The sequence below is a fragment of the Helicoverpa zea genome, chromosome 2, assembly GCF_022581195.2.
Source record: "Helicoverpa zea isolate HzStark_Cry1AcR chromosome 2, ilHelZeax1.1, whole genome shotgun sequence".
NCBI classification, from domain to species: Eukaryota; Metazoa; Arthropoda; class Insecta; order Lepidoptera; family Noctuidae; genus Helicoverpa; species Helicoverpa zea.
Genome location: NC_061453.1, coordinates 61,513 through 75,183, shown reverse-complemented (window position 1 = coordinate 75,183; position 13,671 = coordinate 61,513). Strand labels below are relative to the sequence as shown.

General features: G+C 41.0%; 2 protein-coding genes across 2 annotated transcripts in view; one reads left to right on the top strand and one right to left on the bottom strand.

Annotated features, from left to right (window-relative positions):
* Window positions 1-285: 285 nt before the first annotated feature.
* Window positions 286-4,033, bottom strand: LOC124641555. Its single transcript, XM_047179658.1, has 3 exons — window positions 3,101-4,033; window positions 2,684-2,902; window positions 286-2,273 (listed from the first exon to the last, which is right to left on the bottom strand). The coding sequence occupies exons 1-3, from the start codon at window positions 3,254-3,256 to the stop codon at window positions 303-305; spliced, it is 2,346 nt and encodes a 781-aa protein (XP_047035614.1). The 5' UTR covers window positions 3,257-4,033; the 3' UTR covers window positions 286-302.
* A 6,435-nt stretch (window positions 4,034-10,468) lies between these two features.
* Window positions 10,469-13,671, top strand: part of LOC124639805 (FMRFamide receptor-like) — a 41,406-nt gene continuing 38,203 nt past the window's right edge. Inside the window, exon 1 of the mRNA XM_047177284.1 lies at window positions 10,469-10,685. The gene's annotated coding sequence lies outside the window, so the exon portion shown is untranslated. The remainder of the gene's footprint in view (window positions 10,686-13,671) is intronic.

Sequence of the window (13,671 nt, the reverse complement as noted above, 5' to 3'; positions counted from 1 at the left end):
AATTAGAAATTGACATGGACTATAGATCACTATGAGCATAGAAATATGTACTGTAAATAGCAGTACCATGGAATTATGTCTCTATTTATGCATAAAGTAATGGAATTGTTATTATGTGTTTCCCGCGGTTACACCCGCGTCCCCGGGAACACCTTTCCATACCCGGATAAATTATAGCCTACCTAATCAAATCTTTCCTCTTTATAATATTAGTATAGACTCATAATTACCGTTATTGATAGTTATTATTATTTTAGTAATAGCAAGGGAAATAAAAAAAAAACAAAACATGAATAAACTATTTATTCTTCATAAAATATTTCGTCCAAAGATTGAGCTGGAGCACTCACATTGTTGAAGCGGCCCCAGCTTAAATACCACAATACTGTCATAGTATGAGCACAACACCCTACCGTACGGTTACCCACTAGACAGTTACAATAGTAAGCAATGATACTTTCTAAAGAATTTGCCCGATCTTCATCTCTACTTATCAACAAATAAGAGTAATATGTTTTATGGCTCACATGGCGGGACTTAATTCTAGTCCTAATTAAATAATTATTTTGACCCAATATTAAGGGCAAATCCTCTTCCAAGACATCATTGCTTACTTCAACATTATAAGTACCATTACTTCTTATGTGCTCCCCATAATAGGATCTAGCCTGTTTTAATTGGTAAGATCCCAATGCAAATCTTCTTAAATCATCTAAAGTTAATCTTGGAAAATGATCTAAATGGGGAGCATTGCTGTCTATGTTTTGGAAAACCGTACGTCTCCTATTGATGTTATCCCTTCGAATAAATTCCCCCAAATAATTACTACTGTTTAATCTCGCCTGAGCAATTTGCACATACTCTGCAGCGTCAGGTCTATCTTCAATTGTTGGGTGGAATTTATTCAAAAGGGCACAAACAATTTTAAAATCATCCATAAGGTGTGTTGATGCTCTGTTAAAATATTCTTGTCGAAACAGTTTGTAGTCTCTTTTGATGCGACCATTTACAATTTCAACTACCCATCTACACATAGTCACACACCTAGACTTGTTTGCTTGGTCAGTGGTCAATTGAAATTCACCTTCCAATAATGACTCAGGCATGTATGTTTTATAATTATAGCTTTGGAGTTCAGGGATCACGTCTCTAAATCCCCTATCCAATATAAAGACATCCCCCTGTCTAAAAAATGAGCGCATTGGACCACTTTCATTACGAAATAGATCACTCATGATTGTCGAGTCATTTTTTGTTGCTTCATATGGTCCAATGCACTCTAAAATATATCCATCACAACATGTGATTAAAAAGGGTTTAACCAAATTATTATATTTGTGTAGACTATATGTCTGTTTCTGATATTTGTAGTTACTACTACTCTGTACATAAACATATGTACCATCACATATGACAATAGCAGGTTTAGAATCTGGAGCCATGCTACTGTCTCCGAATAGACCTTCAGGAATAGTCCTGTTACGTGAGGCCACATTTTGTATATTAGTGTGATTAACTCCCAAATGCATTGGTACAAAATGTTCTTTTAAACATTCCCTAACAATGTTCATTTTTTTTTCTAATGTAGATCGTGGCAATTGAAAAAGAGTTGCCAGTCTTTGGTTGCTGTCCCCTGTCCTAAGTTTAACAAGAAATGTGCTTAATGCAAGGCTAGGATTTCTAACCTTATTATGTAAAGTAGGAAGGCTATTTAATATTTCATTAAACTGCATCTCTGTAAGTCCCAGCCAATAATGGCGTAAATGTGCATCCATTGCTGCAATATTATTAAAATCTAAACTTCTTTGAGAAGCTCTTTCCAGTATGGAAAATATATCATCAACTTGAAAGCTAGTAAAGTCATTTAGGTTGGTAGTCAGTTCATCCCACTGATTGCTATATAAATGGTGATGACAGATTCTAGCATTTAAAGGTATATATATATTGTACTGCAATAACAACAGTTCCTTTATAGTCATAGGTACTAAAAGACGTTCATCATTATCACAGCCTACAAACATACAGTGACGAGAAGCTGCAGCAACTCGTTTATACTTTTGTGAGTTAATCTTAGATTGAACTCGTAATGCTTGTTGTGGTTGAGATGTTGGAGCTGGCATTGGAGGTGGTTCAGGTATCTCGGGGTCTTCTAATGAAGATAGAGCTGCATCCATGACCCTTGCAGGTCTGTTTGAATCTTGAACCTCCAAACGTCTCGTCTCCCGAGTTGCTGCTAACCAGCAAGGAATGCACACTTTTTGTAAATGTGGAACCTAAAATGAAATAGTTGGTATTAGTGAATATCAGAATAGGTACCAAACCCTATATTGTTATTGTGCAAGCATATGAATAAAAATAGCATCAATTAGAAATAAACTATGCAGCATTTTTTCTGAAACATTATTTAGAAAATGTTAAACACAATTGCAGGGTATGAGATCTCAGGTTCAGTTCCAGGATTGGGTTTCTGGGTATTTCCATTAAGATTTCATGAGTAGTAACCAGAAGAGCCTGGAATACTGGGTTTGTGCCTGGTTGATTGCATGGTCTCACCGTTATTACTTAGAACATAACTGACAAAATGTATTGTGTACTGTTAGGTACACCTCTGCCTAATCGTCGTCACGCTTGTGATTGGGGATTATAGGCGTGATGATACAGAATGTTATTAAATAATACTCACCAGATGTGCTAAAGTCCATCTTAAAATCATGCTACGTTGTGGACAGTCTAACTCAACTCTGTGGGTTCTCCGACTTGCAACAGAGATACCACATCCATAACAAACATTTAAGTGACCATATGCAGGTGATATATCCTCGTGGGATCCAGTTATATTTGACAATATCCTTTCTTGCAACAGCAAATAACATTCAATACATAGGATATCATCTGACGTTACCTGGAAAAGATTATATTCTATACTATTCTATATTTATAACTGCTTAAACTTGTAAATACATAAACTCTCATAAAGAACTAAGTTTACAGTGCTAAGTTTACTCTAATCAAATGTTATTTTGAGTTTGCATAATGCATTTAACCACTATATTTATATTGTCCACAATAATTATTATTGTTTATGCACACGATAACTTACAGGTGTAGGCGTTGTCCAAGTTCGTAGAAGAACTGTCATTTGCTCGTTCAACTCCTCAACTGTATACCGGCGTAAATTAGACGCTAGTAAAAGGGAACAGTTAATACAGCGTCGGTAAGACAGGCGGTGTGCCCGACTTCTGGCTGGGGTAGACATAGTTCTGACAAAAACAGTTCGGGAGTTCAATATCACACAAGGATTTCACTAAGAGTCAAATTGTTCTCCAAGAATAGCACTTTATCTCACAAAGAACAGCACAAACAAGAGTCAAGCACTTAGAGTCAATATCTCACAAAGAGGAGTCAATTATCTCACAAAACATAAAGTAAGTACGCGAGGAACTTATTAGCTCAACTCGGTGGTAGCAGAAAGGCACGTATCGTAAATAATAACTAAGTAAATACGGAATTCAAAACTCAACGTATTATACAAAGCAATCACGAACACACAACGAACGAACGTCAAAGTGATGTGACATGCGCAAGTAAATGTTGCCAGAGCAATTATATTTAATCATTAATAAATCGATTTAAGTTTTTAAATTACGTAAGGCTTTTATTTTAATTTAAAATCGCTCTTATCTTATCTATCTTATCTTATCTGTTCAACAATATAGACTTATCATGAATATAGTTAGAATAATAATTAAAAATAATTGTATTTTTTTATTTTTAATAACTGTTTTGTTTTGATATCGATTACTCTATTGATTAAAATACGTAATTTTCAATAGTTATTTGATATCTGGCAACTTTTTTTTGTTTACCAATCAAACGGATGTCGACGTAATGTTTAACTATTAATTAATTTTAACTTTATTCCCAGGGTGAAAGAAATTGTATAAAAAATAATTTGGAAACAAAAAAATAAACAATATTTTTAGGTTATTATTCCATTCAGGCACACGATACCACAAAAGGGACCTGCCCCGTGGCAATCTCCTTTGACTTTTGACCTCGAATAACTTTTGAAGCACACAGGGGGACTTTTAGTATTTTATTTGTAATGATAACCCAAGCTCTCCACCAGAATTTGGCTTTCCGGGAATTTTTGTTATTTCTTCTTATATCTTGATGATTTCAAATGACTATTTTGACCGGACTATTAATATAATTTTTCAAAACACTCGAGTTCGCTGCAAAAATATGTAAAAACTAGTACTTACTATATTATTACTCTCATTTATTTATTTAATAATTAACTCAGGACATTTTTTTTTTCAATAAAATCACATTTCGTTCTTTTGCAACGTACAGTTGCAATTAAAAAGTCTTTATTAGTTTGGCGCAACAGGACAGAGGTGGTGTCTCGTAGCGGCGCGGCGGCGCGTGCTCGTGACGTCTCGTAGCAGCGGCGCGTAGCAGCGGCGCGTAGCAGCGGCGCGTAGCAGCGGCGCGTAGCCTGTTGCTACGACCTCAGACCAAGGTCGAGAGGTGTTGTTAAGTTGGCAAGTTCAGGCTATTCATTGAATGTTGTGGTGCACAGTGCAGGAGGGCGTCGTGTCGCCCACTGTCAGGCTCTGGTGCACTCCACCGGCGCATTAACCCAGGGAGCACCCCTTAAAGATAATGTCGAACGTAATGGCGCCGCAGGCGAGTAATGCGTGGGTTCACTTAACTTTTAGCCGCGATTAACGACTGATATATAGGCGGCGTAATTGCTGACCGTTTTAGATAGTTATCAGTGCGCCTCATTAAGGCGAGGCCTCGCCTGCCCCAGCACTCGTGTGCTAGCTGTGAGCCGAAGCCTGCCTCTGCTCAGTGTTATGCTTTATCCGAAGAAGGAAAGTTTATTTATAAACGATATCTATGTAAAGGTTGTGCGCGGAGGTTGTTACTCGGAGATACCTCTAACTCGTACTGTCAATAAAGTGGCCAATATCTATTAGATCAGCGCCGGCGAGCGCCGCAGCGCCGGCCGACTCAATATTTGTACTGACAACCAGATTGAGTTTGGGGTTGGCTCAATAGGCGCTACATTTTCTTTAGAATTCGTGAAACTATTTACCCTCGAATAATACTGATGTTATCTGAAGCGGTCGCTGTGCCGACTTGATGCGATCACTTTATTTACATGAGTGGTCGCTCATTAGCAGGCGCCCGCAGCGCCCCGCAGTGCTTCGTAGCGCCCCGCAGCGTCCCGCAGTGCTTCGCAGTGCCCCGCGGCACCCCGCAGCGCCCCGCAGCGTTCTCCAGCGCCCCGCAGCGTCCCGTAGCGTTTTCCAGCGCCCCATAGCGTTCTCCAGCGCCTCGCAGCGCCCTGTAGCGTTCTCCAGCGCCCCGCAGCGCGCCGCAGCGCCCCGCAGCGCGCCGCAGCGCCCCGCAGCGCCCCGTAGCGTTCTCCAGCGCCCCGCAGCGCGCCGCAGCGCCCCGCAGCGCCCCGCAGCGTTCTCCAGCGCCCGCAGCGAGTGCTACTGAGCAAAGTTTTTTGGTTGCGGCCAGTAACGTGCGCCTGCCAGCCGGCAGCCGGCTCAGTAAAAACAGTTCACTAAAGGATACTTGTTGTAATTTACATAAAAGATTAAGTGCCGGTATATGGGTGACAGGGGTCGGGTGCTTATTCCGCATTAACCGACTCTCACTTTCCAAATAACTTGGGAGTACACATAAGTTGAATCTTTTAATTATTCTGAAGTAGCGGCTTTCCCGCGGGCCCGCCCGCGTCCCGGGGGAACTTCTTCTTCCCGGACCGGCTGGCTGGGAAACCACTCAACAGTGAAATATTTTTTCAATCTGGTTCAGTAGTTTCGGAGCCGTATGTAGTTCAAACATTGTTCTGTAGGTTTTGAAAAGAGTCGCTCCAGTTGCAACTCTAAACGACTATTAGTATTCCTAACAAAATGATAAGTATATGTTCTCCCTACAAAACTGTGCAGAGCACATGCTTACATTTCGACGATAAGCCGAGGGAGTAACGCGATGTGAAACGCAACTTATTCCCAAGTTATGGTGACATCGTCACAGTTCCGGTGTTGCAGACGGCTGCGGAGTAAATATTATTTATTTAGTATATATGGTGTAAAGAAAAGCAATATCCGCATTGATGTGTTCCGTGCGATTAGCTGCGCACTGATACGAGCTGAGCGCGTGTGCGGCCGCTGTACAGGGCGCTCTGTACACACAAGTCCCTCGCCGCGTCTGTCTGTCTGTCTGTTCGCTATAAACTCAAAAACTGTTGCACCGGTTTTCCAGCGGACCGATAGCGTAATTCTCACGAAAGGTTTTAATATATAAGTTTTGGTAATTATTTCTGTGTACGTTAACGATATTTGTCAAAGATAGGGGAAATAATCCGTCTGCTAGCTTTTATACGAAACCGCTGCCTAAACCTTTTGAGATATAACAAAATAATGCATGTTGGAGTTGTGATCTTAGACATATAGGTCGGCACAAAAGTCCCCGGAGACGTATGTCTACATCCATTTTACCATTTTTTTAAACCGCCGCGAACGAAGTCACAGGCGGCCTCTAGTCTTTTATAAATCAATTGCTGTTCTTGTAAATCTCCAAAAAAAAAACCGGCCAGGAACGCGTCGGACCACGCTCAGAGTACACTCAGAAAACATCTTTTCAGCGTTTCGCAAATACCTACGGTTAAATAATAGACTTAGTTTACAAATGATGTTGTATTAAAAAAAAACTCAAGTTTAAAATAATTTTCCTAGAGAGTCTAAAGTTCTACATTTGAGATTTTCCAACTTATTGTTACGGACGTATTGGACGGACGAACAGACAGACAGACATGGCAAAACTATAAGGGTTGCTAGTTGACTACGGGACCCTAAATATAGAAACACAAAATTGATATACTATCGGGTGTTTCGTACCTAACCACATTAAATCCTATCACATATACTTTATGATATTCTATGGTGAATTAAAAAAAATACCTAAATCATTCAGTGGTTTGGCCACATAACAGGAGTCATTTTTCGTTTTCATGATTTCATAGACGTTAGGAGTATCAAATGTTTTGATCAGTTGACAGCTATCAGTTTTCAAGGGAGAATTTCCATTGTTTGTAATGACTGACTCATAGATGGTGTTCTAATTCTCGGATATTTTTATTCTATTTACTTACTTTTTTTGAAAAATTCTTTTTTTATTTTTTCCTTTGTGCTAATCGACATACATATATTGACCAGTATATTAACGTGTTTGATTTAATGTATTAGGTTCGATATAAGATTTTTTTAGATATTATTTTTATTTTTAGCTTTTCAATTTTCAATGACTATATTAGTGGAAAATTCTATAAAGAGCAATATGAATATACCTAACAAGCCCAAACACGGAGTGGATTTTACACAATGTTGTGAAGTATCCTCAACTCTCGCTCGTCACCAATCAGTTCAGCATTCAATCTTCACCTTAATAATGTTTTCAGACATATGAAGTACATACATAACACGTAAAATGGATTTAAATAAAATTGAATTGGGAGAGATCGCCGTGCCCGCGAGCGTACTACCCGGAACTTTTGAACTCTCAACAAAACGCGAAGGGTAAGTAAACAGATGTATCTGTAGCGACATCTTATGGTACGTTTACACGCTTGCCAAGCCGTGGCAAACGGCAAACAGCCAAAAGCCTCCACAAATCGCGTTTGGCGTTTGAAAGGCGTTTACACGCTTGTGAATGCGTCAGTCTGCAACATACGTCCAAGCATGACGGACACCGAAATTGCGACGGCTAATGCAATTGGTTTAACGTACTTTTCTTTGAAATTTAAGCAATGTAAAACAAAAAAAGGATAGCTCGACGACTGCGAAAATGCAGGATTCCATCTGGTAATATTCCAGAAATCAAAGACTCCTCATTCGACCAGCAACTCGTTTTTTTTGTACAATCAAGTAAGCGTGCGATCGCAAAACGCGGACCAACGTGTAAATGCGTCACAAGCGCTTGCCACAAACGCCCTTTGATCTGCGTGAGAAAACCGACACTCGACTGGATCGGAAGCAAGCACCCACAAGCTCATGCAAGCCAAGCCAAACGTCCTCTTTACACGCTTGCGATTGTCGAGGCTTGCGAAGGCTTGGCAAGCATGTAAATGTACCTTTAGCGGACTCGTACCCCCCCCCCCCCCCCCACTTGCACCTACGGATGAGCGGATTTAATGGAGCTACAGAACTGTAACAGATACTGAAGAGGATTGTTAAGTTGAACGTCGCCGTCGATAAAGTCGAATCAAATCAACGCTGATCCAGCAACGAGTAGATATTTCTGGAAATGGATGAAGTCAATTGTTGCTGCGGACGCGGGCGCCTGGCTCTCCCTGACACAGTGCGCGACGAGTTCCCCGCGAGCCGGGGACATTGTGAACCATTGTCCATGGCTAATGCGCCCCCATTTGCTAGTGTTTCAATTATTATTTGTTTGATATTAGCATATATAATAATGGATATTAGGTATTTATCCATTCATTTTGTCTTGTTCGTCGCGTCTAAGTTTCGCTTCCTGTCCATTTGCGGTGTTTTCAACTAAACGGCGCCTGATGATTTGTTACCTAAAAACAGCAATTAATTTAGTGAAGTTGGTTCGGCTGCGGGCGGCGGGCGACAGCGCGGCCGTGGTGCTGTCTCCGCCCGGGACGCTGAGGCGCCTTGCAGCTTGCGCTTGCTACTCACCGCTCCGGAATATATTGAAGTATAGATATAGATGTGGCAAGACAGGCCCTACGAACGTATTGAATGTAACATTGTTTGTGTAGAGGAACGTGAAGGGCACCGGGCGGCGCTGGCGGCGCGCCAGCTGTGCGCCCGCGCCGCGCTAGCTGCCGCCCGAGCCCGCTCCACGCCTCTGCGGCTTCACGCACGTTACGAGAGAACCACTTAGGATACTTTTGTTTCCCACAACCGTACCTATTCAGAGTGCCAGCTGTCTCTATTTAAATCATTTCATATTTATATAAACCGGTTCTGTCTGTCTCATGTATTGCCGACTGGAGACTTACAATAGTTGTGTCGCACGCGGTGCCGGCGAACTCAGTCATCAAACAGTCCCATGCGGGAATCATCTGACAGCAATGAAGACGCTCTCGAGCGGCTCCCGGCTGTCAGCTGACGGCGTGACGTCACGCGCGCGTCACTCGCTCGCCGTCGCCGCCTGCTCGCTGACGCCGCGCTAATTACATCATCTCCCATATTTTGTCTTATTGCTGTTTTAATTAACTACTGCCGGCTTGTAGACATCAAATTAAAGAAGATCAATAACCACGGCCTAAGTAATTGTCTATAGCGACGCGACCCCTGGGGAGCTCAGCCAGGACTTGCGGAGGGTACTGCTGCTCAAGCTTAGCCTCAATTAGCTTTGTGATGCGCAAAAAAATAGTTATTACCTGCCACGATGAAATCAAACTCAAACATTTTCAAACGTCAAAAACAAAATACAGCAACATAAATAACATTATAATTAATGTGTTTTTAAATAACTCTGTGATAGCTATGATAAGTTTATTTGGGTGTCTCTTTCTGACCTCGGGACTACAGAGTCCCGGATTTTTGGAAGGCGAACGTGGGGCCGAAGCCAACACGCTGAAGCCCTTTTGAGACAACTTTAATGAAGTGGTAACACAAAACCGACGATTATCCCTGTATACACTATAGAAATGTACCCAAGGACAATCCCCGGTTCTGTGCTAAACTATTGCTAACTATGGATGAAAACTACTTAGGCTATTGTGATGGGATGCTAATGGACTAGGAATGGGGAAACTACGGGAACTATGGCACCTGCCGATGACAATGTATTAAATACATGTTAAAATGGCAGGTGGAGACTCGCCAACTCACTTACTGGGCCCCCGTATTTTCCCGAATTCAAGATAAAAGTACAGCCGAGCACACGGCGCTGCACTACCGAGCACACGGCGCTGCACTGCCGCGAGCTGCACACCTACTCGGCGTGTGTATAGCCACCGTGTACTACCTGCCCGAACATGCCTACCTGACTATAGGCTCAGTACCAGGTTTACGACGAGCTCCGTGCCTACTCTGAACATATGTGATAGGTGACTGAATGCCCTATCATTTCACAAATTAAATGACGAAGTAGTTGTGAACAGTGTACCTACTTTTTGAATAACAGCAGGGTTTGCGACAGTCGTGGCAGGCACCGCCCGTGCAGCCGGTGCAGCTGACCCACCGCGGCCTGAGCGGAATATTTGAGCGCAGTCACTGAGCTACTTCCGTACAGCCTGCAAGTGCCACTCTGTACTACACTTTGTTACTTAAAAACTGTGCTATCAAAACGAAAGAACTGTTTGAGGCTAGGTAAAACATGTGGTGGTGCAGTAGTAGGTACAGCATGGAGCGGCGGAGGCTGAGGTCCAGCAGGCGGTGGGGGGGGGGGGAGGCGGGGCGCGCTCACTGTGGCGCCGACCGCCGCCGCGCCGCACGTGTCGCCGCGCTCTCCGCCGCTCCGCCGCGCCGCTCGTCGCGAGCGAAGTGCGTCGCGCAGTGCAGTGCTCCACTTGCTATCTGTTCTGTGAACAAGAAAAGTTTCACGCTCGCCGGGAAACTTTCCGCCGAGTTGAGCGGCCAGCGGGCCCGGCAGCCGCCTGCAGCCGGCACAGTCGCTCTCAGGTACGCGGCACTACGCTGCTAACATTATAGTTCCGCGCATATATTTATTGTTGTGAACACAATTTTCCCGCGTTGACATTGGAGAACAAAAAGATGTTATAATGAACTGCGTTTAAGTTGTAAAGTAAGTTTGCGAAGAGTTGTGCGACGGCCGCGAGTCTCGCGACTCAACTCGTTACAATACTTTATCTCAGCTTCATAAATATTACATGAAGCTGTGATTGTGCGGCGCGGACGTCGCCGACACCCAGTCACAGCTGAACCCTGAAACTTTCGTTTTTGGCCACATGACAAGTTTTACGCACAGAAACATCTTACATTGAATATGTAATAGCACGTATGAATAATATATCTACGATTATATAAATAAACATATTATTACTTTATGTATAGCCAAATTATTCTTTTTATATATTTTTTCCAAAGAAATGACATCGCTTATTCACACTTATCTATCTATATAATATAGTAGAAAGGAAACATTTTTTTGTTTGTCTGTACCCTTAAGCTTAAGCACTGAACCTACAGAATAGATGTGAAAAATTCTTTCACAGTAACATGGGCTATATTTTATCCGAGTTCGATTCTGCTAATTTTACTTAAGCGACATACGATTCACATCCGGCTGAGATCCAAACACGACTCAATTACGATTGAACAAAGCGTATGAGGCATTCCGCTATTTTTTATTTCATTTATTATACTTTTTTCACACATTTTACAAAAAAAAAAAAAAAAAACAATGTACAAAGGCAAAGGGTGTATTTTTTTCTTTTAAATAAACGTTTTTATCCTTTTCTGTGACTCAATAACACTGGTCAACAGCATTTTTGGTGCAAAGGTGAAATATATTATTTCTTATAGATTATTTGATACGTAATCGAAGTCCAGAACATAAAGTTGCACTAGCACGTAGGGATTTAGAGATATACCCCTCCTAAAGTACCAAAAACGCGTTTTTTAACGATATTTGACGATTTTTTTGAAGGACAGCAAAATTGTTTTTTAGTGTCTATCTGAGCATTATATAGTACTACTCTTCCCGATTGAAATTCATTTTTATTTCGAACGCTAAGAGTTTAAATTTTCATGAAATATGTATACAGCTACGATAGTTCGATCTTCCCTACATTTTATTTGGCCTGTTAGTATGAAAAAACTCCACTTTAGTTATAAAATGGTATATATTAGGAAATAAAACTCGCAAAAATATAAATTAAAATGGGGTTAATGCGGGGAAAGTAGTACTATATGATGCTTTAGTTAGAAATTCCTACATAATTCTTCTGTCCCCAAAAAATTACATCAAAGGACAATGCCTAAAAACGTCCCCACCCACCAACAGACTTGAAAGTAGTGTCATTGGATGCGCCTCATTTAATAGATCATTTCTTATTATGGAGACACATTCCAAAAGTATGGGGTTTAGGAACTATAAGACAATTTAGTATCCTTAATAATCAATTAACTTCAAGTTTGTTAACCAATTACTCAGAGTTGGGTGGACCGATTTTGATGTTTTTATTTTTATTTGAAAGAATCTATCTCAAAGTTAGTCTAATGTAATTTTCATCAAGATCTTTTGAGCAGTTTTTTAGTTATCATTGGTTAAAATAATCGGTTTGAAGAGGCAATGTAGGATGTCGTGAGGACACCTTCACCACCACAAACAGACTTGAAACTAGTGTCATCGGAAGCGCCTCCTTTGATAGATCATGACTATCATAACGATTTACGCCAAATGTATGGGGTTTTGGAAATATTCGACATTTTAGTATCCACAATTAACGTAACGTCACGTTAGGTTAGTAGGTATACACCGTGACTTTTTAGTCGTCTTACAACGGCGCGGCAGCCCAGTTCATGTATCCAATGACTAGTAAACGTTCATATTAAAAAAAAAACATTTATGAGATTAGAATAATTTAAAAAAAAATAATTCATTAAACCCCAAACATTTAGAGTATGTCGTCACAGTAAAAAAATATCTGTCGGATAAGGCGCTTCTGATGACACTAGGTTCAACTCTGTTGGAGTCAGTAAAGGTCCATACAAAATCATTAAACCAATTATCATTCTAACCGGTGATAACTCAAAAGTTGCTAAAAAGATCCCGATGAAAATTATATCGGACTAACGTTGAGACACCTTCTTTGCATTAAAACAAAAATAATCAAAATCGGTCCACGCAACTCCGAGTAATTGGTTAACAAACTTGACGTTTATTGATTATTAAGGATATTAAAATGTCGTGTATTTCCAAAACCCCATACATTTGGAGTAAATCGTTTTGATAATCATGATCTATCGAAGGATGCGCTTCCGATGACACTAGTTTCAAGTCTGTTGGTGGGTGGGGACAGGGTCCATACAAAATCCGGCATTGTCCTTTCATAAAAAAACGCGTTTTTGGTACTTTAGGAGGGGTATATCTCTAAATCCCTACGTGCTAGTGCAACTTTATGTTCTGGACTTTGATTACGTGTCAAATATTCTACAAGAAATTGTATATTTCACCTTTGCACCAAAAAAAATATTTTAATTTGTTGACCAGTGTAATGAATCATATTGTCAGCAAATGATTTACGATTGTAGAACAAACTACCGAATAGACAAAATGGCAGGCCAATGGCAAACCAATGAAATGTAATTGGAATACGATTGGTCTTGTACTAGTAGCAGAATGCTCACTACGGTTAAAAGTGCTATTGAGATTCAATAGTTATCCAATCGCCACACGATTACATTAGCAGAATTGAGCCCCAGGTCTCTAATATGAGTGCTTTATCACCGCGCTTGCTGAAGGCGGATTGCCGATTTCAGACTGTATAGTGTATAGGTGTCCTCGAGTTTTCCTTCACACTTGCTTCGTCATTGGCGTCCAAGTTACACTTAGAAAGTGCATACTTAAAACTTAGAAAACCTGACCGAGAATCGAATGTGCACACTTGTATCTGAGAAGGTGGTGTGTGAACCAATAGGCTAC